This window comes from Macaca mulatta, chromosome 11 (genome assembly GCF_049350105.2).
Source record: "Macaca mulatta isolate MMU2019108-1 chromosome 11, T2T-MMU8v2.0, whole genome shotgun sequence".
NCBI lineage: Eukaryota > Metazoa > Chordata > Mammalia > Primates > Cercopithecidae > Macaca > Macaca mulatta.
In genome coordinates, this window is record NC_133416.1 from 88346952 (window position 1) to 88374844 (window position 27893).

General features: G+C 35.5%; 1 protein-coding gene across 3 annotated transcripts in view; it reads left to right on the forward strand.

Moving 5' to 3' along the window:
- ACSS3 (acyl-CoA synthetase short chain family member 3) overlaps positions 1-27893 on the forward strand; it is a 187385-nt gene that overhangs the window by 131653 nt on the left and 27839 nt on the right. For all 3 annotated transcript variants that reach the window (XM_077953210.1, XM_015152354.3, XM_077953211.1), the window contains 4 exons: positions 6215-6310; positions 9344-9407; positions 21294-21375; positions 23584-23706. In XM_077953210.1, the coding sequence (XP_077809336.1) occupies positions 6215-6310; positions 9344-9407; positions 21294-21375; positions 23584-23706 (365 nt within the window). The remainder of the gene's footprint in view (positions 1-6214; positions 6311-9343; positions 9408-21293; positions 21376-23583; positions 23707-27893) is intronic.

Sequence of the window (27893 nt, forward strand, 5' to 3'; positions counted from 1 at the left end):
GGTCAGAAAGCATGAGTATGTTGAGGATGACTCATAACGCTTGGATTCCATCAAAAGGTGATATCTGAAAGATTAAAAAGTGTTCAGTTTAAGAGAACATCGAGTAAGCTTATCCTGCATTCCTACACATAGAGTACAACAGCAATATATTCCACAAGAGTAAAGCAAAATAAGTAAAAACTATCCCAAGTAAACTAAATAAGAAGGCTTTCTATGAACTTGGCAACTGTTGGAACCAAACAAGAGTAAAGCAAAATAAGTAAAAACTATCCCAAGTAAACTAAATAAGAAGGCTTTCTATGAACTTGGCAACTGTTGGAACCAAACTGATATGGGGTTGGTAGCTGATTCCAATATATACCCAGAATTAGAATACTAATCTGGAATTTTACATTACTCATCCCTCTTGTTTCTTCTGAGCTGCAGTCAGAGATAACTGATTTGTTCACAGGAATAATCAAGGTCAGTCTAAATTACAGGAAAAAACTCAAAAACAATTGATGAGACTGGAATCTAATAGAAGGTATACCATAGTTCTTGAAAAATAATCTTCTCTCTCCGGTCTCCCATTTTCACTAAAGATAAATCATGGTAAGACTGATTTGCCTATAAAAATAAGCTTTAGTCTTATACTTGGCCTAATTATTTGTATAAAGTGCAGCAAGAATAATTATTTGTCACATAGGCTTTTTAAATTTGGCTTTGATGGAATTTTAATTGATTTTTAATTTAATTAATTAATTTGCCATTGTTGTTGTTGTTTTGAGACAGTGTCTCACTTTGTTGCCCAGGCTGGAGTGCAGTGGTGCTATCAGGCTCTTGACCTCCCAGACTCAAGTGATCCTCCCACCTCAGCTTTCCCAATAGCTGGGACTGCTGGGTGTGTACCACCATACTTGGCTAATTTTTGTATTTTGGGGAGGTTGAGATGGGGTTTCACCACATTGCCCAGGCTGGTATCAAACTTGTGAGCTCAAGCAATGCACCTGCCTTGGCCGCTCAAAATGCTGGGAATGCAGTCATGAGCCTCTTTTTTTTAAAATTTTTAATTTCAATTTTTGTGGATACATATATTTTATAGTTGCATGAAATATACAGACATGCAGTACATAATAATCACATCTTGTTAAAAGGGTTAGATTAAGGATTTTTTATAAGAACTGCCAAATTCTTTTTTAGAAATATATTAGTTTTATACATGCTCACACTTACATAACAAAAGGGATTATCTTTGGTTTATGTGGACCATCTACTCACACAGTCTGTCTGTCATCTGCCACCCAACTGGGCCCTAGTCTTTCTGTCAATCTTGTGAATTCTCGTGTGGATTGGTCCCTGATGTTTAGAAAGCCACAGAAATCTATTAACCAATTATTCTAATACAGCTTCTGTCTGTCTCTGCATTTCCTACTACACATCTCTCTTGCAGCCCAAATAAAATAAACATGGACATACAAACTTAATGGTGTAGTAAGTATTTAAATAAATTATATTTACATTGTCATAATTCATTAACTTTTTGTTCAAAAGCCCTCATTAGCTTACAACGTCACTCAGACTAACGTCTTAGGATGACTTTGAAGTATTTATGCATGATCTGCCTCCTCACTCTTTCTCTGACCTTATTTCATATTAATACTTTCTGTTAATTCTGTGATTCTATTTCAGTCACATTGGCTGCCTCACTGTTCTCAAACACTCTACGTATAAACCGACCTCAGGACCTCTGAGCTTGAGGTTCCCTTCTCTTATTTTCTTTTTCCCTAAATATTTATGTGTCACATGTCCTCTCTTATTTCAGATGTTTACTTAAATGTCACCTTCTCAGGGAGGTCTTTTCTGTTCAGTACAAAATTGCAAACCCTCTCCATGACATTTCATACTCGGTTTATGTTTCCTTTTTCCGTTAGTATTTATCACTCTTTTACACACAACGTATTTTACTTTTGTATAATATGTTGTTCATTATCTCCCCAGTTAGAAATTGGGAGGTCTCCATGTGGCTAGAAATTTTGGCTGCTTTTGTTTATTGTTGTATCTCCAGTTCTAACAACAGCACCTAGCACATAATAGCTGCTCAAAAACTATTTGCTAATAAGTGATTTTTACCACCACTACTGTTATTTGCAAGTATGGGAGACTGGGATCCCTTCCTGCCACAGGGGTTTTTCTTCCTCTACTGAGACACAGTCTAGGTGATTTTATTCCCTTCTCAACCTCTGTCTGTTACTTGAGAAATTCAGAAGTGGTACTTGTCTATTCCATTCTTCTCCTTCTTTGAAAGAACTATGAAACTAGAACCAGTTATTTAAATTTTCTTGGCTAAGCCTCAGAATTTTTCATCAGTAAAAAGAATATTCCCTTTTCTCCTTATAGTCTTGTAGTAGTGGGACTAAATGCAATTATATAGATTAAAATCACTTGACTCTTGGTATATAGCATAATTCATATTGGAAAAAATATGTATCTAGTTGTCTTCCCTGTTTATACTTCAGAGTTAGAAATTTTAAAGACAATTCATTTAGGTAAAAACTTATTATATAATAAAGTAGAGTGAATCAGTAAAGATATGCAGTAAAGATACCGTGAAGTTTGTCCTTTCTTAAAAACAAGGACATTTCTCTATTAGCTTCTAATGCAGGGTGAGTATAAACATGCTAAGGTGATATTCTTCACACCCGTCAATTCCCTGTTCGTCTTGTTCCTAGCTGTCTCTTATCTAAAGAAATTATGCTGGTGATTTGCTGAACATTTTGTGTTTCAAAGGTTAGGTCTTTTTGTAAAGATTTCTCTAAATGAAGTATCCAATGCTCTTCTACAAAGAGAATGCTTTGGTTTGTTTACTGTGGCTATTTCCCAATTACAACATGACATCTAGATTTCTTGTCTCCCTTTTAAATAACTGCTAGCCACTTAATTATAGCCTGGGTAATGTGAAGCAGATATTTTTAGAACATCCTAGAAATGGGGCTTTGGGAGTCTGTAGGATTTCAGTTAAGGATTGCAGCATGCTTAGAGGCTGTCACTAACCAGAAGCCTATTCTGCACATGAACCAGTTTGAGAGCAAGAGTGTTTATCTTGTCTGTGTGCATAAGTGTGTGAGAAAACATGTATATGTTTATATCGAAGATGCGTCAGTCCTTGGGTCCCAGGACATTCAGAGTTACAAGGAAGGAGAACCAAAGTATCTATAACAACAATTATGGTCTTTTTCAGCTCACTTTTGTCCTACCTATGATTCCCTAATATGCTTAGAGTCCCAGGAACTACCATTTTGTCCGATTGTATTTTCTACATGTCACTAGCAGTAGTTCTCTCTCTCTCTCTTTCTTTCCTTCTTTCTTTCTTTCTTTCTTTCTTTCTTTCTTTCTTTCTTTCTTTCTTTCTTTCTTTCTTTCTTTCTTTCTTTCTTTCTTTCTTTTTCTTTCTCTCTCTTCCTTTCTTTTTTCTTTTCTTTTCTTTTTTTTTCTTGATGGAGTCTCACTCTGTTGCTCAGGCTGGAGTGCAGTGGCACAATCTCAGCTCACTGCAACCTCTGCCTCTTGAGTTCAAGCAATTCTCCTGCCTCAGCCTCCCGAGTAGCTGGGATTACAGGCGTGTGCCACCACGCCTAGCTAATTTCTGTCTTTGTAGTAGAGATGGTGCTTCACCATGTTGGCCAGGTTCGTCCCGAACTTCTGACTTCTGGTGATCCACCAGCCTCAGCCTTCCAAAGTGCCGGAATTACAGGCATGAGCCAGCACGCCCAGCTAGCAATAGTTCTTCTTCTAATCCTACGAATGAATCAATCAAAATAAAGCCAACAAGACACTTGAATTATTAATGTGCAAAGTATAAACATATATTATCTACTTTAGGTAACCTAAACAAATAATCATTTTCAGCACCCTTAAGATTAAGACTCAAATTAATCATATAGAAAAATAAGCTTTTCATAGTTGTGATTATAGTCATAATGTGTAAAAAAGATGAAGGATAAGGATTATAAATAAATAATTACTATAGAAAGATGCTTGGGAATCTCAGGAGGTTCATATATAAGCTTACTTAGGCAGTGAATATGGACAATGCTTCATTAATCCTTCCTTGCAGTCTCGCAGCTTTATTTAAGACTACGTTATACTCTCACCTTCTTTTCCTACATCCCCCTTCTCCCAGTGCGATAGGAAGAGCAGAGTGATAACGTCTTTCGTGAGAATCCACACTGAGATGGGGTGAACAATGGGGCAGTTAGAGTTTTCTCGAGGTGTGTTTTTGTTTGTTTTTCTTTTAGACAGTAGGTACAAGAGTCATTGGTAGGTACACTTTAGATTCTAGAGCCATCTGTTGACAAGCTATGAAAGCTCTATGGTGTTAAGAACTGCAGAGAGTTTGAACACCAGGTAACTGGAGTGTCTCTATTGACAAACTAAACTTAGTAAGAAATACTTCTAAATAGATTTGCTCTAGCAGCTTCCTTGCACCAGGTAGTAGAGGTAACAAAAGCTTCTTGAAGGTGGTACCTCCTTTCCTAATGTGTCTGAGTAGCTTCTCTTCCTATTATCATCTTATTCGTTCTGTGTACCTTCTTTTAAGCACCTCACTCTACAAGACTGCTTCCTGTCATCACCCTGCTCTTGTCTCTTATATCCATTTCGAAGGATAGCTGAGGTGAGCACCTGGACATTTCTGAAAACACAGAGGGGGAAATGCTGTTAACATTTCTGACCGTGCAGATTTCCTCCCTTGCTTTGATTATGTTGTAGGGAAAATTAGCAGGAGTATTACACGGCTATGGATTGCCATTTCATAAAATACCTTCGCCCCAGTTTTTTTTTTTTTTTGGTCATGCTTGGAAAATACTTTAGAACTCTTTGTTAAACATGAGAAATGTCTGCTATGGTTACTTGCCAATAATCCTCAGCAGTGACCATATGGCTTCTCATCTTTAGCGTAGACTGTGACTTAGGAACTGTGTTTTGATGTTCAAGAGTTCATCTTCTGTTATTGATGCCAGCTGAGCCACCATCCATAAAATGTGAATAATAAAATGAACTACTCTGAAAGGTAAAGAACAGTAATAAATTCTTCCCATCATTCTCAAGTGATATAAATATGTGATAAATTATGGTAGAGCCCATGGTAGAAGGAACACATTCTGAGTACTTCAGAAGATGGATGTCTTTAATTTTTTGGATTACTTTAGATATGATGGGTTTGGCAGTTAATTCCTTGGGTATGGGTATGTGTAGGTTATGTGTGTAATACTAAGCCAGTAATTCCCAAACTTTTCACTATCTAAATACTATCTTCCTGCCCTTTTGTACATATATGTTTCATATTCCAAAGATTGTGTTAACTCCAAACTTGATTTTATCAATATTAATAAGTGCATCCCTCCATTAAAAATAACCACTTTCAGAACTTATAGTTATCAGGTAATAGCTAATATTCTGGCTGTTACAACTTGAAACACAGAAGACAAATTTCGCATTTTTGTCAATCATTGCAGACTAATTGTGAGAAAGTTCATGGTTTTGATGAAATAGTCAGCAGAGTATAATCATCTTCCTCCCTGTGTTTTGGGGCCTCTAACATCCAGGAACAGCAGATTGAACAACTTGATAAAGTATTGCCAAATTCAGCTTTAGATGCAGGTTCTCTAGGCAAGTGTAATTCTTAGGAAATTAGAGCATGATGTTATCCATATATTAAAAGTAATGGCAGAAACCACAATTACTTTTGCATCAACCTAATGATTTCAAAAATCTTTGGGTTACTTATTCTAGAGAATGAGCTAGAAATAACAAAAATATTTTGACACAGTCGTAATTAACAATGATAAAATAACTTTAGGTGAGTCAAGAAAAAGCATCTTTTCTAGTGATCATTTAGCTTTTAATGTGTGTTGTAGAACCGTCGCAGTCACATCATTTTCCATTCTTCACGCCTGCTGATCCACAATTGCAAACACTAGAGCAGCCTTTCTTTTCTTTAGAAGAAACACTACTATATAAATTATTCTAATTATGAATTCTTAAGTTTTAATACTGTGGATATATTATAAGTTCCTAGATAGTTTTAAATTTTTTAATAATATATTTGCACTAATCATCTATTCCTAACGCAACTACATTATGTGCCAAACTAGGATGGGGTAGAGTGGCATGTACTCAAGAAACATTATGATTCCGAGTTAAAACATGAAGTGATAAATAACATTTCTTTCTCCAGAGACTGGATCTCCAATTACAGCGTCATGTGTTGGATTAGGCAATTCTAAAACACCTCCACCAGGGCAAGCAGGAAAAAGTGTTCCAGGATACAATGGTAAGGAGTGACCCTGATAATATGTAATGTTAATAAATGTGGCATTTTCTTGCATCTGGTATGTATTATATTGCATGAAACAAACTAGATGCTTAATTAGAATTCAGTTGAATGAATGTCTTGTATTAAAAAAGAATGCCTGAATTTTTGCTATGGAAAGTAGGTTGTGGATTTCCAGGATATGTTCTAAATGACTGTCGTAACCACAAAAATAATGTCATTTATAAGGTATGTTAGGAATATGGGTGTGAAATTACTATGAAGGAAACACCTGCTGGGGCCCAGTACTTTACATACATCATTTCATTTCATGCTGAAGTATATTTAATTCAGAGCTATCATTACTATTTTAGAGATGAGTTAACAAACTAGTTAACAGACTAAGTAGTTTTCTTAACACCACTGCTTAGATCCTGGGGACAATGCAAACCATTATCCTCAGAATTTGCTTGCTTTCATTTCAAAAGCTGCAATTTCTTATTATATATTACACCTGCTGCCTTTTAATTTAGGAGTGAGGACAAAATTTTTAAACCTTATTGTTTAAAAATAAAAACAGACCAGAAGTAGAGGTTCATGCCTGTAATCCCAGCATTTTGGAAGGCCAAGGCAGACGGATCACATGAGGTCAGGAGTTTGAGACCAGCCTGGCCAACATGGTGAAACCTTGTCTCTACTGAATATACAAAAATTAGCCAGGTGTGGTGGTGTGCGCTTGTAATCCCAGCTACTTGGGAGGCTGAGGCACGAGAATTGCTTGAACCCAGGAAGCAGAGGTTGCAGTGAGTTGAGATCATGCCACTGCACTCCAGCCTGGGCAACACAGTAAGATTCTGTATCAAAAGATAAATAAATAAATAATAAAAATAAAAACAAAGGGGGAGAATCCCAAAAGAACACATTTATTTGGTGCTGACTTTATGTGACTAAAAGCTATAATATCCTGTCAATTTTTGTTTTTAAATTTAGGGTAGTAATCATTATTCAGTAATTTCCCTTGGATGGCTCTCCCTAGGTGTATAAATTATACAAGTCATCTAACTTTTCAAACATTGTTTCCTTATTTCTAAATAAGAGTAATATTTTCATATGCTTTCCAGGGATTCTGTTTTGTGATGTTATGCAACAAAGCATTAACACAGCACCTACCAGTAGAAAGACAGAATACGTCTTAGCTAGTAGTGCTACTAATATTTCAGGAAAGTCGCAGGACTGACTTGAGTTAGACTACCACATTCATTTTACAGACAAGGAAAATGAGGCACAGAGGTTTTGTAAGTTGCTTAAGGTCACACAGTTTGGCTTAATAGAACTATGAAGTAAACCCAGCTTTGGGAGACAAAATATGATTCCTGACATATATTTCTTATTTGTATGTAAACTACAAAATTCAGAGATTTGTCTTTTGCTTCTCTAACATAAAAATATTGGATTTTCCTTCTAGGACAATGACTAGTTACAAAAGCATGGATCATTTGGTTTAACCTAGCAGATACATTTATAAAAAGACACTTCAGATTTTATTATTATTATTATTATTCGGGGCAGAAATAGATATTCTGTGAAGTCAGTGACTTCTCCAGCCCTGGAATGGTGAACCCAGATTTAGTGAAATCCTCTGTTTGAACAGTCTGTCATCTCTTCTCCTTTTATCAGAAAAAAATGCTTTTATGTTGAGACATTTTTAGGGGTTTCTGATGGTGGAAGATGTTAAACACATTTCTCTGTTAGTATTTCAGTACCATTTTTCTATCTAGTTGTAAGAAATAGTTACGCTTTTTTCCCTCATGTAACTTTAATACAGAAGTTTCTCATTGTCTGAAGGCACTGGCTTGCAGACAGTATAGGTTAAACATTTATAACCAATGAACCAGTGACTTTATGACTGATAAATTTTACGTTTTGTGATTGTTTAGAAATTAAAATCTTAATGTAAGATTAAATAGTATAGTAATAAAAATGGCAGGATCCTTTTAGGAAAGAAAAGAAAATCCTTTTTGTATAAAAACATTTAATTTAATGTGACACATTTATTGAGTACCTTATGCAAGCTTGTCACTTTGTATACATTTTAAAAATACTTCTTGCATAAGCGCTATGACAAAGAAACTTCTCCCATTTCATAGACAGGGAAACTGAATGGGTAACAGAATGTGCCCAGGGGCATATAGTGATTTGGCCATTGTACTGGGATTTAGGGAAACAAAGATAAATTAGCCATGGCCTTCATGAACTCACAATCTAATGAGATACAGGTACTTCTCCTAACTGTCAATACAGAATTTTAAAACAAAGTGCTTCAGGAACACAAAGAAGGGAACGATTAATTTTTTTTTTTTCTGAGAGCAACAATCTTCTCTTCTCATAGCTGCTTAAGGTAGAATTACCTGGATGAATGAGGCCACATACATAATCTATTAAAGCCTAGAAGATGATGACTTATCTTCATATTTAGTTTGCACCAAGGGTTACTGAATGTGGATACAAGCTTTAATCTCCTAAACTCTTTTAGGATTTTATCAGGACAGCACAGAAAGTACTGAGATAATATTTGGGAGGATTAAATTGACCTAATTTAAAGCTCCTAAGTGGATATTAAGCTTTAAATCAGAATAAAGGGTTTTTGGTGCTTGTAAGTCTTTTATTTTTGTTGCGTATAATAATTTTTGGTATGTTTGAAAACTTCATTTCCTTTACTTTTTAAAAAGCTGAACATATTTTTAATGGTTCTAATAGATTACAAGGATATATTTAGTGGACATAGACATAGAGGTGAAATTATCACATGTTTGAAATATGATGTCTTCATTTAAGGGATATTCTGAAGGAAAATGTTTGATGTTGTTAAGAATCAAATACATGTGCTCTTTTTTTTTCTAAGATATTTTAATTTATATATGTTCATGGTCTCACAGGAATTAAAATATTACTTTCTTAAGCTAGAGTTTTGTGGGTTGAATATAAAAATATAGAAAAATGTTTAAGCTTTAAAGTTACGTATTTTTATTCAAATATTTATATTTTACTTTGTAGTTATGATTTTGGATGACAACATGCAAAAACTGAAGGCTCGGTGTTTAGGAAATATTGTGGTAAAGTAAGCAAAAATTTCAATACTACTATTTTAAAGGGCAAAAACTGGTGTATATGTTAAGAAAAAATTGAGTCATTGCAGTGTTATTGCTACTGAGGCAGTTGTAGAAAGAACTTGTGTGTTGCCTAAGAACTGTGTCAGCTGTGTTGTAGTTTAAACATAGAAGCCCCATAAAATACAACCAATTTAAATGCAATTTTCAAAAACCATAAATTTTGCGTCTTTTTAAATAACTTTCTTTTTCATTTTACAGGTTATGTATAGATGATATAGTTAACTTACATACAAAAAATAAAAACATGTAAATAAAGTTTCTGTACTCTCACCTCTCAGCAATACATTATTAATTTTGTAATATATATGACTTTCTACATTATTTTTGGTATAGATTCAGGGGTACATTTGCAGGTTTGTTTCATGGTATATTGCATAATCCTAGGGTTTGGACTTCTAGTGAACCCATCACCCAAATAGTGAACGTAGTATCCAATAGGTCGTTTTTCAACCCTTAACTCCCTCCCTCACACATTTTGGAGTCCCCAGAGTTTCTTGTTTTCATCATTATGTCCATGTGTACCCATTACTTAGCTCTCACTTATGAAAGAGAACATGCAATATTTGATTTTCTGTTTCTGATTTGACTTTCCACTTTTTGACAAACATTTTACAATGGTGAATCAATTTATTTTTGTGTATTCCTGTTTTCCCTTACCGTTGTCTCACAGGCATGTTTAATTTTTACTCTGTTTTTAAAATTTTTATCCCTGGTATAGGCTTCTTAGCATTTTTTGAATTTTATGATTATAAATAATACTATATTAAACATTTTTTGGTCTTGTTTTTCTGCTTTTCTGATAATTGCAATAGTATTGAAGAGATTGCTGAAAGTATAATTACTGCATCAAACAGTATCATCTTATAAAGTTCCAGACTTACCAAATATCCCATCTTCTTAACATTTTTTTAATCATTGTTCATTTGATAGGCAAAAGTGCTACCATTTAAAGTGAAAATATTTAAATTTACTTTAATTATATCAAGACAGGTACTTTAAAATTTGTGTGCTAGTGGAAGCAGAAATGGAAGTTGATTAAGTTAGAAGGTTCACAGTATGTGATATTTTAATAATTGAAAGAGAGGTTGCTTTAGTCCCTCTGATTAGCATGATATTGACATCTTTACTGATAGAGTTTAAGTAGTAGAATTCACCAGATTGAGCTACTATAAATACAGACCATCAGGTTTTAAAAATGATTTGCTTTCCTATTTATTTCTATTGGAAGTCAAAAGAACTCTTATTACTTGGCATTCTCAGATTGGTATAAGATTGCTTCCTATAAAGAAGATATTTTAAATTCAATGAAAATTATATGAAAAATGGTGGTTTAAAAAGAGGATGTTTCTTCAGGTAAAGATATTTTAACTATATAGAAAGCTAATAGAAAGCATACAAGTTATGATGTAATTCTTCTCATGCTCTTATCAGTAAACATGTAAGCACTATTTACTTTGTTAAAAGTTTCCATTTTAAAACAACATATCCAACAAAATGAAAAAATTAAATATTGAACATACCATTTGTATTCACAGTTCTCTGAGCCGGAATCTGTAGTAACATACAGCTAATTCAAATTTGACCTGTTCAAGGGAAAAGCAGCAAGGGAAGAAGGGAAGGGCTGCTAAAGAAATTAATAATTTGAACATGTTTGTGGGTGGATGTTTAGCTTGCTTAGGGAATAAAATGTTTTTTGAAAGCTTTTCAAAGCACTTTAGCAGCATACATTTTTATATAACCTCCTAACTTTGTGAGTCATCTATTTCATAAAACAACCTTTTGCAAGATCTCAGAGGTGGCATTTGATGCCAGCATGGTTTTAAACTCCTCATCTGTTTTGTCACTCTAATTATGGGCTGCTTCACCCCACATCCATTCAGAGATAATAAAATATAGCAGTGTCCCACGTAAACTGTAATTTTTTTCTTATAGCCATTAGTGTTATTTCAAATACTTAAAACTAACAACTATTGCCTTAAAGCGTTCTATGGTTTAGATTGTCACCAATTCACAATTATATTTTTCCCTCTGTATTCCTAAAAGAATTTTATTGTACAGATCTGGGGTTCTGAGATTTCATTATAAATTAGTTGATGATGTAATATGTTATGACAAACAGTAGATTTGATTCCTGTCTTAGGTTAACAGTGAAACTAGATATTTGAATATATTATAAATCTTTTTGTATTAGAAAGGTAAGGTAGAAATAATCAGAAAACAAAGGTTACCACCAAGATTTATCTCTCTCCTGTTCTCTCTGTAACAAAACAGATTTTGAAACCTTTTTTCAGGAACTCATTTTATCTATGAGAGCAAGAATTTCCTTTTGAAACCCACATTGCCAGCAGCCATTTCACTCTAACTTATCAACCTGAAAAGGATTCACATATCCCAATGGCTGCCTGCAGTATGAGTAGGATGTTTTTATATTTAACATCTATAACATTTCACATTATAGATCTTAAGACTCATTGTGTAGGTTCATATTTAGAAATAGTAATATGTGGAAACAAACAAACAAGTAAACAAAAACCAAAAAACCTTTTGATCCACCTAGATTTTTCTACATTCTTTTTTATGACATTCTGAAAAGCACTGCTTTGTTCTCCTGGGGACCCCTTGACTAGAAGTTTGCCATTTAGGCAACTCCTAAACTACTATAGGCCTTAGGATATAATAAAAAGGAATCCTGCAATTTTAGTGTTTTATTAGATTACTTACATTCATAGAATTTATCTTTCTAGTAGAAGAGAGAATTTCATGTCCACATGAACGTTAGAAAATTCTTTTGATTTGGAAACCTACTCCAGGCAGTTAATTTAGTAAGAAAGTTATGGGATCTGAATTCCTATGAATACAAAATACTCATCAGTTTTAGAAGGTGTTCGTGTAATTGCATCCAGAGCTCCAAAGTGCAGAAATAAAACTATGAGTCAGTAATTTCCAGGCAACAGACAGTAGGGCATGAAAGAAAATTTTAACTGCAATTGCCTTTCTTCCTAGCACAGTGCTCATTGTTATTAAAGCCGTAGGTCTCTGGCTCTTTCTCTCTGATGGACAAACATTTTTCTCTGACCAGATCCATTGTTGCTATTGGAAGTGTGGCCTGTTCACCCTGTGCTGTATCCTGCAAGCAATAGTGGGGTGTGAGGGAGTTGTATGGAATTGTCCGGGTGGCTTTTACTTTAGTGCCTGCCAATTTCTCATTCTTCAGATATGGTTAACGACACCTATTCACGTATTTACAGCTTCATATGAATGATTCGGTCACTGTGTTGCCATCTTGGGAAAGAGTCAGGGAAGCTTTCTTTTCATCAGGGTATCCTTTGAGTATAACTAAGCATGTCACATAATTATAATCCTGTTCCTTTCTAAATCTCATATACCGTTTTGACTGTGATATTTTATTAGCCTTTTAACAACACTATGAGTTAGGCAATAGGCAAACATTATCCTCCTCATTCTAGACATTACAAAGTATGCAACATTAATACTTTCACAGCTAGAATTCACATTACTGCCCAGTCTTTTGTCTGTGCCGAGGGAAATAAATTATGGTCAATCTCTTCTGGGGAGATAAAAAGTAACTTCATATGAAAATCTCGAGAAAATTCTAAGGACCCCATAGGAAATACTGAGAGTGCAAAGTTGGGATTTAACCCAGATCTCTCTAGGAAACAGTCTTCAATTTATTTCTATTGCCATGGAAATTCCAGATGGAGCAGTGAAAAATAGACCATTTTTTATCTAGGATAGGAGGCATCTAGGAGTGTAATATTTCAGATTGGCCAGGAATGTGTTACCTTCTAGGGTGATGGACATCCTTTGTCCTGCCCTAGCTATTTAAGGATTTCTCAGAACTCTAATTCTTCCCTTCCCACGTGACTGTCACTGCTGCTTCACTTATTCACCTTTCCCCTTCAGAATGGTCTTTTAGGAAAGAGAATTATCTAAGAGGACTCTCAATTCATAATTGGATGAGTTGTACCAAAACTCCCTCTTTCACTCTGCTTGGCAGAGTTGGGGAAGGTATCACGAGGTGGTGGCATTTGCTTTCACATTTGAGGGATGAGTATAGGTATCAACTAGTTCATTTCTTAGTATTTTTGCATCTTTCCCTTCCTTCTGACAATCCAACACATTTTTACATTCTTGTAACTGTAGAAAAAAAATTCTTTTTCTATAACTTTAGAAAAAGAGCTCCAGTGCACCCCATTGTTCCAGAAGGAAGACCTTCACTTAATGTGTAATAATCCTTAACAATAAGAAGAAAGGTGTTCATTTGAAATACTGAAAAAAAAAAAAAATTCTGCTGTAGCTCATATGCACCTAATATCTATCTGGATCTTATTGCTTCTTTTCCCATGTTTTCTTTCATTGATCACATTTTCTTATCACATGTTTACACATATATATGTAAATACATATATGTATGTATGCACATGGAGCAATCCCTATTATCCATAGTTTCACTTTGCACAGTTTCAGTTACCTGTGGTCGACCACAGTCCAAAGTTATTAAATGGAAGATTTCAGAAATAAATAATTCACATGTTTTAAATTGCACACCATTCTGAGTAGGTGATGAATTCTTTTACTGTCCTGTTTAGTCCTGCCAGGATGTGAATCAGCCCTTTGTCCAGTGTATCCATGTTGTCTATGCTACTGTCCTTTAGTCACTTAGTAGGCATCTTGGTTATCAGATTGGCTGTCTAGGTGTCTAGTGCTTGTGTGCAACCAACCTTTATTTTACTTAACAATGACCCTAAAGCACAATAGTAGTGATGCTGGCATATTGTTCTAAGTGTTCTATTTTGTTATTAGTTGTCGCTGTTCTTCTCTTACTGTGCCTAATTTATAAATTAAACTTTATCATAGCTATGTATGTATAGGAAAAACCTTATTATATGTAGGGTTCAGTACTACCATGGTTTCAGGCACCCACTGAGAGTCTTGGACCATATTCCATGTAGATAAAGGGGAACTACTTTGTGTGTGTGTGTGTGTGTTTCTGTATGTGTGTGTCTATTGAAAACAAATGATTCCAATTCTGAATCGTTTTTTCTATTCCCCTTTTCTTTAGGAATATCGTATGTCTTCCTTTATGAGTCTTTCTTTAGAGATTTTTCTCAATATTCAAATTACCACATCTGATTTTTTAAGACACCACATTGTGTTAGTGAGGAACAGAAAGCATGTGCTTATCTTATCCTATCAATTACCAATTGCAATTTCATATCTTGCTTTTCAGTCTGATCCTCAGTCAGACTTGTGAATGATGAAGTAGTTTTCTGAGAGCATCTCAACTTAGGACAAACACACATGCTATTTCCAGCAGGTCCACACCTTGGATGGGGATAAAAACTTCTCTTCTAAGCACTACTGGCAAGGCGGAGTTTAACCACCTTCTGTAAAGTTCACCTGACGAACACTTGAGTGGCTGCATTTGATGTCATTTCATTAACTTAATGGAGTAGACATCATTCACTATCCTCCCTATCTGTATTCTAAAAATACTAAATTTCTTTTTCTTGTAGTTCACAAAGTGCTAGGATCTCCATGTGTCTGTGATCATAGTTTATATCCTTGGGTCGTTAATGTGTAACACGGTGCATGAGGAATACCAAACACCTAACAAATATTGACCAAAGGAAGAAAATGAATGTTTGTGTTAACGCATAAATAAATGAATAAATAAACAAGGCCATCGAATAATTCCTCTGGTGTTTTCTTCGCTACTGTTCAAATCTCCATCTTTTCTCTCTCCACTGGCTACTTCCACTCAAATCTTTCTCATATTAAATAAACCTGCCTTTGTGCATTAAACCACTGACATATACGTCTCCTTCCAATCACCCACAAATTTTAAAAAGTATGGTCTAAATTTACCATGCCTACTTACTTCCTGTTTATTTCTTAATCACTCCAGCTGTTGCTTTCCCCACTCCATTGAAATGACAATTGTGAGAAAATGCACATCTTAATTACTAAGTTCCATGATCACTGTTGCATCTGCTTTCAAACAAAGTTTACACTTCATTTAACCTCGTTTCATACTCGGTCATTATTAAAACTGTATTCTAGTGGCTTCTTAGATACTACTTTCCCCTGGCTCTCATAATATCTCTGATTTTCTTTTCTTTTTTTTCTCAGTGGAGTTTTCTTCTTTGATATTTCTTTAACACTGATATGTAGCCGTAGAGCTACATTCTTCTTTTATACTCTCTCTGTGAATCATCTCATCAATTTCTAAGATTTCTGTAATTACCTAGCTACACATGGTGAGCATATCAATATGTCCACCCAGGCTCATCTCCCTTCTGATTTCAGACATATATTTATTGACATATTACTTGATAGCTCCATTTATGATGCCACACATTGCTAAAATTCAGTATCTAAACAAATTATCTGTCACCTCTCTACTTGTACAAATCCCAACATTCCACCACTCCTGAAAATACTGCTTTTACTACATTGCGCTCTTTGTGTTGGCATCACTATTGATCTGGAATAGAAACTTTCTATTTCCATCTAGAATAGAAACTTTCTATAGAAACTTTAAGAGTCAACTTTGATTTTTCTCTTTTCTTCAACCCTCACATTTAATTTTCATCCTCTTACTGTGGCTTCTCGTTATCCAGTTCATCACACCTGCTTTAGCACTCTTCTTAGAACAAAGATCCAACTACATCTTTAGTTTTTAAAACACCTTTGGTAACTTGACTTTAACATGTCCTATTGTACTAGTCAGGGTTCTCTGAAGAAATAGAACCAATAGGATGTACACACCTCCCCCCAACACACACACACACATATATATACATAAACACATATATACACACACACACACATATGTATAGAGAGGGAGAAATATTTGTTTTAAGGAATTAGCTCATGCAGTTGTGAAGGCTAGCAAGTATAAAATTTGCAGGAGAGGCCAGCAGGCTGAAGACCCAGGAAAAGTTGTAGTTTGAGTCTGAAGGCAGAATTCCCTCTTCCTCCTGGGAGGTCAGACTTTTTTTTTCTATGAAGGACTTCAACTGATTGGATGAGGACCATTCACATTATGGAGGATAATCTGATTTACTCTAAATCTACTGATTTAAATGTTAATTTCATCTAAAAAAAATACCTTCGCAGAAACACCTAGAATGCTTGATCAAATATCTGGGTACCCTGGCCAAGCTAAATTGATGCATAGAATTAACCATCACACCTATTCATAATGCCGAGGACTATTTATACACACACACACACACGCACACGCATGCACATGCACTGTAAGTGTTGATTAGATTGAGCAGACCATTTGTAATTGTGCACTCATTATTCACTTCATTTTTAAGCCCTTATTGCTATACCTTACATATTTTAAGAAATCAGTATCTATTTGCTGATTAACTGACTGAATGGAAAAAATGAATGAAACAAAGAAACACATGAAAGGAAGGAAGGGCTTAGGTATGTTGGTCACACAGCATGAAGTGTCTTTCCTTCTTATTCCTTTCTCAGCTTCCTGAACCTATTCTTCAAGATTGAAATCATAGATCACTTTCTGCATGTCACATTCTTTGAGCTCACTCCTCTCTCATGTTTTCTTTTGTACAAAATGTCTTTCACATATTGCATAAACTGAATTATTTGTTAGATGCCTCTTCAGGATGATTTGAATGATACCATCACCTGCTTTTATCCTTTCACTATTCTGGGGCCTCATTCTCATTTTACCTCTTTTACTTCTTGCCCCACTTCTCACTCTTTTTCTTTTTCTCTTTGCTGCCATTTCCCAGCACCATGTGTCATATTTAATAGCAATCACCTCTGTAGTCCAAAGGGAATCAGCTAGATATATGATGTCCCTCTATAAGGGTGGCTTTAATTCCAGAGAGAAAGTGAAGAGCTGAGATTTTCTGTTCTTAATGATTAAGATATAGATACTTTTCAATATGATTAGGATGACCTATTTTTACCGCTGAAGTACATTTTAGGTTAGGCTTTTCATTGAACAGAGGTTTTAATATTTGGTGATTGTTACTAACCTTCCAATAATTGGATGAAAGCCAAAGACATTCTCCGGGGAAACATACAGTCAAGTTTTACATTAAATTTCAGGGGGTTCAAAGAGTCCTCAGTGTTCATGCACCCCATAGTGTGTTATTCTTAATTCCCAGGGTCTAGAGGTATATATAAAGTTACTCAGACCTATCTTGTAAGAATGAGAGATGATATAAAAATGTCTATTGTCCTTGTTCTTCAGGAATTTTGTGCAGATATTTAAAGTTTTGTGCAATAGCTCTGGAAGCCTGTGTCCTTAAGGCTTATTTTTTTCTGGGAGATGGCTACCTATGCTTTCATTCTGTAGTCATCAATTAATTATAAGAATATACAAAGAACTCAAACAAATTTACAAGAAAAAAAAAACAAACAACCCCATCAAAAAGTGGGCAAAGGATATGAACAGACACTTCTCAAAAGAAGACATTTATGCAGCCAACAGACACATGAAAAAATGCTCATCATCACTGGCCATCAGAGAAATGCAAATCAAAACCACAATGAGATACCATCTCACACCAGTTAAATGGCGATCATTAAAGTCAAGAAACAACAGGTGCTGGAGAGGATGTGGAGAAACAGGAACACTTTTACACTGTTGGTGGGACTGTAAACTAGTTCAACCATTGTGGAGGACAGTGTGGTGATTCCTCAAGGATCTAGAACTAGAAATACCATTTGACCCAGCCATCCCATTACTGGGTATATACCCAAAAGATTATAAATTATGCTGCTATAAAGACACATGCACATGTATGTTTATTGCAGCACTATTCACAATAGCAAAGACTTGGAATCAACCCAAATGTCCATCAGTGACAGACTGGATTAAGAAAATGTGGCACATATACACCATGGAATCCCATGCATCCATAAAAAAGGATGAGTTCATGTCCTTTGTAGGGACATGGATGCAGCTGGAAACCATCATTCTCAGCAAACTATCGCAAGAACTGAAAACCAAACACCGCATGTTCTCACTAATAGGTGGGAATTGAACAATGAGATCACTTGGACACAGGAAGGGGAACATCACACACTGGGGCCTGTTGTGGGGTGGGGGGAGGGGGGGAAGGGATAGCATTAGGAGAAATACCTAATGTAAATGACTAGTTAATAGGTGCAGCACAGCAACATGGCACATGTATAAATATGTAACAAACCTGCACATTGTGCACATGTACCCTAGAACATAAAGTATAATAAAAACATAAATAAAAAAAGAAAAAATAATAAGAATATCACTGTAAAAAAAAGAAAAAAGAATATACTCTATCTGTTACAAATTGCTAGCACTGTATTTTCTCTCATGAGGTAAGAGGAAATACAGGTTAGCAGGGCATCTTCTTTTAAAAATAGAAGTTGCAAACATAATTGGCTTCTGGAAAGTATGAGATTTTCTCTCTCTCTCTAGTAATATTCTTTCTGTAAAATGCAATCCTCTTGGTCCTATCTATACACTCTGGATTAGGTACATACTAGGCTACCAGGACACTCAGCTCTTGCAAAAAGCACTAAATACTAACTCATTTAGGTTATGGTTGCGAACAGGTAGAAGTCTCTGCCGTGAGTAGATAGTGTGTGGATGCTGGTGGACCAAAATGTTTGATTTGGGGTAGACAAAATGGGAAAAAATGCCTTTTTAATATGTATTTTTTGATATGCATAGCTCTCATCATGGGCAATATTACATGTTCAGAAATTTGGATCAGCAATCAGGTGGAACTAAGAAACAGCTGTTCCCATTGTACCTGGCATATACACTGTAATTTGCTTCAGACTCCACCACTCTCTATTGCCCTCAATACATCATAAATGTCAGCTGCCATTGATTATCACAGATACTTCTTCTTTTTCTTTAGTATAGTAGAGCAATAATTTCCAATACCCATGTATATGTCAAAAATGGCACCATGAAATACAGAAAAACCCTGTATATTATTATATATTTCTTGGGAGCAACTGAAAATTGTCTGTTATTTAATATGCAAGCAGAATGCATCTTCATCAGGTTTATTATCATTTATTTTACATACAATTGCTTCACTCACTGATGTTATTTCTCTTTGCCCATATTGGCATGTGATTTGCCACTTTTTTTCCTAAGGTCCTCTTCACTTTTTCACCTTCAGCATCCTGAAAGTGCTGCTAAATTGATTTTTAGTATTTGTTATAGTCTTATTTTATTTCAGTGCTTAAAAATCAATGATTTTACACTTTTCTGTAAAATATTAACAATTAAAACAAACTAATGAAGTGCTGTTATCTATATGGTTATTTACAAGTATTTACATAATAAGCTCAGTTAAAAGAAACTGGAGGGATTATTGGCTGCAACCTATTGCCTTCATATGGATTTAGCAAACAGTAATAATCACAACAGCAACAGCAACAATACAACAGCATTTCTTTGGATTATTTTACAGATTACAAAATACCCTCATGTGCATTTTATGTAATTACGTGAAGTCCAGAAATGCTGACATAGTATATTTCCTCTGTCTTAAAATAATTTTAAATAAAGAGCATCTAGCAAGAGAGAACTCCTCCCCTGAATCACTACTGGGAGGCTGGACATTATACAAATGGGCAGTGTCTACTGGGCTGCTCAAGGAGGCATAGGCAGCTGCCTCCACTTGTAACAGCATTTTGTTCCTGACAGAATGTGAGAGTAAAATTCAGTGCCATGAAGTTCTAATGTTGAGGTGGGGCCATGTGACCACACTGCTTTCTTTTGTACTGTCAGACCCGAAAATCCTGCTTGTGGAGAATGTGTGATGTCGTCTTACATGGACACTAGCCATCTGTACTTCATTTTCAATTTTCTCAGCGTCAGAACTATGAATTTACAACTCCATTTAGTGTTTTTTTTTATTGCGTAAATATGGGAGGGTAGGTTTTGAAAGCCCCTACGTTTTACAGTATTGAAAATTCCAAACTAGAGTATCTAAAAGGTTTCTGTGTTCAGAAAGCAATTTGAGTGGTTGTCTTTGTTAGTAGGCACTTCCTACAAGGAAAAAATATGAGAATTTCATTTAGTTATGTAAACATAGATAGATAAACAAGTAGACAGATAGAGGTTAAGCCCTTGCCATGCATATAACACCTGTTTGACACTATAAATGAAAGAAGTATAAGGAGGAAATTTGCTGAAAACAAAAGTACATAGTTCTGTATATTTTCTATGCTGAAGCATTTCCATGTGTTTATAGAAGTGAGAAATCACATAGTTCTGGATGATCATGAAAAGAAAAAGGAGGAGGAAGCAGTAAGAGAGAATTCCCAGCGGAGGGAGGCATATTGATTATGAAGATAAGTTTGTACACTGAGTGCTTAATTAGAATATTCTGTTACACAAAGAGACGGGCAAAGATGACAGTATGCTGATACTTCAACAAACAAATTAACTTTTCAATGGTGAAAGAACAGTTTTCTAAGAAAGTAATTCAATGACACGTTTTTTGGTTCTTTTTTTTTTTGCAGATACTATGTTTTTCATTGAAACAATGATTATTGCTAATAGTTATTTGAATTCCACATATTTGTGCCTTTTGTGCACTTTCCAGAGACTAAAGTCATTCTTCAACAATTCTGCTGTACAATGGTCAGCTACATAAACCTCAGTTAGACATGAGCTATCCAGCAGATTTAGGGGTTATATTTCAATGTGGGATTTGAATTGTAATTATCCATCACACTAGAAAAATAATAGTTCTAATCAACCTGTCTTTATTATCACTTTCATCATAATTTTAACTGCTCTGTTTTTATATAAGGTTGCCATTGCCACCTGGGGCCTTTTCAGGACTCTGGAAGAATCAGGAAGCATTCAAGCATTTATACTTTGAAAAATTTCCTGTAAGAACTTTAATATGCTTTTTTTTATCTTCTTATGTACTTTTCTATAATTCATGCCTATTAAATTGAGAAACTTGCTCCTAGAATCATAGATCAAAAAGAAACTTTTAAAGGTTATCTGGACCAGTTTCCAGCTCCCAGGGATAAGAATGCCCAACTCATAATTATCTAAATAAGCCAATTTTATACTTATTGTCAGTCTCTAGACATAGACATTTCTTGGTTTTTCTTAGCAGCTTTTCCTAGAATTTAATAGTCCTCAGTGTCAGGACATCAGGACATTATTTGTTACATAAAAATGTCGTTTGGACTTTCTATATTGTTTCCTCTACTTGCTTCCTCTGTATCAACAGACAGAGAGTAACAAATCAGAATTATATAATGTCATTCAGACCCTTTAACCTCTTATTGGTTATATGAGCAAATTCCATTCAGCTTGCCCAGAAGTTGTATTTTTCCATTTCTTTATTTTTGACACCATTTCTTGAATGTTCTCTGAGTGCTTTATTTTTAAACCTTATTTTAAAAATACAGATACAGGACAGAAACAGTGTACTCAAAGCCCAACACCCAGCGTCCTGGATAACAAAAAGTGCCTTCCTGTTTCACATTCTGTCATCATGTGAAATTTGTTACTCCATGCCGTGGTGATGTGTGTTATGTTTATAACAGCACTTCATTAATAAAACACATCAGGGTCTGCTCACATCATCTTTCGGTTGTCCCTCTACTTACACCCCCCTCCCCCACTGCCTAACCCCAACAGGGACACCTGGTTCTCATTTTTCACTAAGTAAAATTCTGAATGAACAGAATTTCACTAAAATTTTGCCAAAGTATTTAGCATTTTATCTTTATTATTTGTTAGTGAAGGAAAGATAACCTAATCAACCAGACAAATGACAAGAATTAAAATAACTTTCTTTAGGAAGAAATTGCAGCATTGAATGACCTCAATAGCCAAGATTAAACATCCCCTGATAGAGTGTGGCAGGGAAGATTTGTCAGTGTAGTTGACTCCAGTAAGCCCAATCTATCTGCATGATGGGCCATAGTTAATCATCAGAGTGCAGGTGGTGAGATCATTGATTATAGCCTGGCAATGGCAAATGATATGTGCATGTGGTATTGACATGATCACCTTTAACACTAAAAGCTCCCTCAAAGCCCCTGTTTATGGCTACACTATGTGAAGTGACTCTGTACTCTGTCTTTTTACCTCATCTCAAACCTATTATTTGAGGAATTAATAACAGCACAGAAGGGTTGAGTAATTTCCCATGAGTTCACATAAGTGAGAAGTGATGGAACCGAGACGAACCAAAATAGTCAGGCTTGAGAGTTCATACTCTTAACTACTACTCTAGGTTGCCTCTCTAATATTAATAAAAGTATTAATTGCAGTAAAATTATTGAGAGCTCATGATATGCCAGAGTCTGTCCTCTTTCACTTATATACACTGTTTCATGTGTGCTTCACAGAAGCCTTAGAAGGCAGAGCTCATTTTCCCATTTAACAGATGAGAATACTGAAGTCTCAGAAAGTCTAAGAAACACAATAGTGGCTTTCCAGGATTTGTACTAAAGTCCATGCTCATAAACATAGGTATCAAAATAACTCAGAAGCATAAGGAAAAATAATATTTATTTTTTCTACTTCTTATTCTTTATTATTCTTATTCTACTGTCATTTCTAGACCAGCAACAATGTTTTACTTTGAGTGACTAAAAATTAAATTTCATACTTACAATTAAATTTCACTGAAGCTTGAGTCCAATCCTAACCTATATTAATAAACTAGTGCTGTATTGGGAAATTATTCACTGGGAGCTTTAAAGCTTTTAAAAGTTAATACAATTAAAGAAGAAATGTATCAAAGAATTACTTTGCAATATCAAAGTATATTAGAATTAGTATTAAGCTATTACTTCTCCATTAAAAAAAGAAATCAGATTCATAAACTTTACAACTCTATATTCAAACACTTAAACATTTCTAAAAACACTTCTTATTCTTGGCTGTTAAAGGAGCAAAGAGATTCTAGCACAGTTTACAGATAAAAAGTAGTGTAATTTCCTAGTCTAGTTATGAAAAATAGCAAAAGTTCACAGTAAATCCATTTCTATTACATTGTATATTTTACAAAGTTTAAAACGATTACATTACTTCATGGTACATGCTAATCAAATATTTTTTCTTGTTTTCAGGGATATTATGATACCATGGATGCTGGTTACATGGATGAAGAAGGCTATGTGTATGTTATGTCTCGAATGGACGATGTAATAAATGTTGCAGGTCACAGAATTTCTGCAGGTGCCATTGAAGAGGTATTGATGAATATTGGTATTCTATTCCAAGTAGTGTTTAGACACAGAGCTGCACTGAAGACTATATTGAGATTATTTCACTTGGAAAATTACCACACCCTTCATTTGCAGCAGAGGCTAGGTTACTCTTGTATCTCTCTCACCTCACTTTCTCTCTTTTACATATTCCTATTCCCTACACTCCCACATCCCTGGGTGGTAGTGAAGAGTTTTAAACACTTACATGTATTTTTTTCTTTATGGGGGAGCCTGTGTACATTTGTCTCTTTTTTTTTTTTTTAATTTATTTATTATACTTTAAGTTGTAGGGTACATGTGCATAACGTGCAGGTTTGTTACATATGTATACTTGTGCCAAGTTGCTGTGCTGCAGCCATCAACTCGTCATTTACATCAGGTATCACTCCCAATGCAATCCCTCCACCCTCCCCCCTCCCCATGATAGGCCCTGGTGTGTGATGTTCCCCTTCCTGAGTCCGAGTGATCTCATTGTTCAGTTCCCACCTATGAGTGAGAACATGCGGTGTTTGGTTTTCTGTTCTTGTGATAGTTTGCTAAGAATGATGGATTCCAGCTGCATCCAAGTCCCTACAAAGGACTCAAACTCATCCTTTTTTATGGCTGCATAGTATTCCATGGTGTATATGTGCCACATTTTCTTAATCCAATCTGTCACTGATGGACATTTGGGTTGATTCCAAGTCTTTGCTATTGTGAATAGTGCTGCAATAAACATACGTGTGCTTGTGTCTTTATAGCAGCATAATTTATAATCCTTTGGGTATATACCCAGTAATGGGATGGCTGGGTCATATGGTACATCTAGTTCTAAATCCTTGAGGAATCGCCATACTGTTTTCCATAATGGTTGAACTAGTTTACAATCCCACCAACAGTGTAAAAGTGTTCCTATTTCTCCACATCCTCTCCAGCACCTGTTGTTTCCTGACTTTTTAATGATTGCCATTCTAACTGGTGTGAGATGGTATCTCATTGTGGTTTTGATTTGCATTTCTCTGATGGCCAGTGATGATGAGCATTTTTTCATGTGTCTGTTGGCTGTATGAATGTCTTCTTTTGAAAAATGTCTGTTCATATCCTTTGCCCACTTTTTGATGGGGTTGTTTGTTTTTTTCTTGTAAATTTGTTTGAGTTCTTTGTAGGTTCTGGATATTAGCCCTTTGTCAGATGAGTAGATTGCAAAAATTTTCTCCCATTCTGTAGGTTGCCTGTTCACTCTGATGGTAGTTTCTTTTGCTGTGCAGAAGCTCTTTAGTTTAATGAGATCCCATTTGTCAATTTTGGCTTTTGCTGCCGTTGCTTTTGGTGTTTTAGAAATGAAGTCTTTGCCCATGCCTATGTCCTGAATGGTACTACCTAGGTTTTCCTCTAGGATTTTTATGGTATTAGGTCTAACATTTAAGTCTCTAATCCATCTTGAATTAATTTTCGTATAAGGAGTAAGGAAAGGATCCAGTTTCAGCTTTCTACTTATGGCTAGCCAATTTTCCCAGCACCATTTATTAAATAGGGAGTCCTTTCCCCATTTCTTGTTTCTCTCAGGTTTGTCAAAGATCAAATGGCTGTAGATGTGTGGTATTATTTCTGAGGATTCTGTTCTGTTCCATTGGTCTATATCTGTGTTTTGGTACCAGTACCATGCTGTTTTGGTTACTGTAGCCTTGTAGTATAGTTTGAAGTCAGGTAGCGTGATGCCTCCAGCTTTGTTCTTTTGACTTAGGATTGTCTTGGAGATGCGGGCTCTTTTTTGGTTCCATATGAACTTTAAAGCAGTTTTTTCCAATTCTGTGAAGAAAGTCATTGGTAGCTTGATGGGGATGGCATTGAATCTATAAATTACCTTGGGCAGTATGGCCATTTTCATGATATTGATTCTTCCTATCCATGAGCATGGTATGTTCTTCCATTTGTTTGTGTCCTCTTTTATTTCACTGAGCAGTGGTTTGTAGTTCTCCTTGAAGAGGTCCTTTACATCCCTTGTAAGTTGGATTCCTAGGTATTTGATTCTCTTTGAAGCAATTGTGAATGGAAGTTCATTCCTGATTTGGCTCTCTGTTTGTCTGTTACTGGTGTATAAGAATGCTTGTGATTTTTGCACATTAATTTTGTATCCTGAGACTTTGCTGAAGTTGCTTATCAGCTTAAGGAGATTTTGGGCTGAGATGATGGGGTTTTCTAAATATACAATCATGTCATCTGCAAACAGGGACAATTTGACTTCTTCTTTTCCTAACTGAATACCCTTGATTTCTTTCTCTTGCCTGATTGCCCTAGCCAGAACTTCCAACACTATGTTGAATAGGAGTGGTGAGAGAGGGCATCCCTGTCTTGTGCCAGTTTTCAAAGGGAATTTTTCCAGTTTTTGCCCATTCAGTATGATATTGGCTGTGGGTTTGTCATAAATAGCTCTTATGATTTTGAGGTACGTTCCATCAATACCGAATTTATTGAGCGTTTTTAGCATGAAGGGCTGTTGAATTTTGTCAAAAGCCTTTTCTGCATCAATTGAGATAATCATGTGGTTCTTGTCTTTGGTTCTGTTTATATGCTGGATTATGTTTATTGATTTGCGAATGTTGAACCAGCCTTGCATCCCAGGGATGAAGCCCACTTGATCATGGTGGATAAGCTTTTTGATGTGTTGCTGAATCCGGTTTGCCAGTATTTTATTGAGGATTTTTGCATTGATGTTCATCAGGGATATTGGTCTAAAATTCTCTTTTTTTGTTGTGTCTCTGCCAGGCTTTGGTATCAGGATGATGTTGGCCTCATAAAATGAGTTAGGGAGGATTCCCTCTTTTTCTATTGATTGGAATAGTTTCAGAAGGAATGGTACCAACTCCTCCTTGTACCTCTGGTAGAATTCAGCTGTGAATCCATCTGGTCCTGGACTTTTTTTGGTTGGTAGGCTATTAATTGTTGCCTCAATTTCAGAGCCTGCTATTGGTCTATTCAGGGATTCAACTTCTTCCTGGTTTAGTCTTGGAAGAGTGTAAGTGTCCAGGAAATTATCCATTTCTTCTAGATTTTCCAGTTTATTTGCGTAGAGGTGTTTATAGTATTCTCTGATGGTAGTTTGTATTTCTGTGGGGTCGGTGGTTATATCCCCTTTATCATTTTTAATTGCGTCGATTTGATTCTTCTCTCTTTTCTTCTTTATTAGTCTGACTAGTAGTCTGTCAATTTTGTTGATCTTTTCAAAAAACCAACTCCTGGATTCATTGATTTTTTGGAGGGTTTTTTGTGTCTCTATCTCCTTCAGTTCTGCTCTGATCTTAGTTATTTCTTGCCTTCTGCTAGCTTTCGAATGTGTTTGCTCTTGCTTCTCTAGTTCTTTTAATTGCGATGTTAGAGTGTCAATTTTAGATCTTTCCTGCTTTCTCTTGTGGGCATTTAGTGCTATAAATTCCCCTCTACACACTGCTTTAAATGTGTCCCAGAGATTCTGGTATGTTGTATCTTTGTTCTCATTGGTTTCAAAGAACATCTTTATTTCTGCCTTCATTTCGTTATGTACCCAGTAGTCATTCAGGAGCAGGTTGTTCAGTTTCCATGTAGTTGAGCGGTTTTGATTGAGTTTCTTAGTCCTGAGTTCTAGTTTGATTGCACTGTGGTCTGAGAGACAGTTTGTTATAATTTCTGTTCTTGTACATTTGCTGAGGAGTGCTTTACTTCCAATTACGTGGTCAATTTTGGAGTAAGTATGATGTGGTGCTGAGAAGAATGTATATTCTGTTGATTTGGGGTGGAAAGTTCTATAGATGTCTATTAGGTCTGCTTGCTGCAGAGATGAGTTCAATTCCTGGATATCCTTGTTAACTTTCTGTCTCGTTGATCTGTCTAATGTTGACAGTGGAGTGTTGAAGTCTCCCATTATTATTCTATGGGAGTCTAAGTCTCTTTGTAAGTCTCTAAGGACTTGCTTTATGAATCTGGGTGCTCCTGTATTGGGTGCATATATATTTAGGATAGTTAGCTCTTCCTGTTGAATTGATCCCTTTACCATTATGTAATGGCCTTCTTTGTCTCTTTTGATCTTTGATGGTTTAAAGTCTGTTTTATCAGAGACTAGTATTGCAACCCCCGCTTTTTTTTGTTCTTCATTTGCTTGGTAAATCTTCCTCCATCTCTTTATTTTGAGCCTATGTATGTCTCTGCGTGTGAGA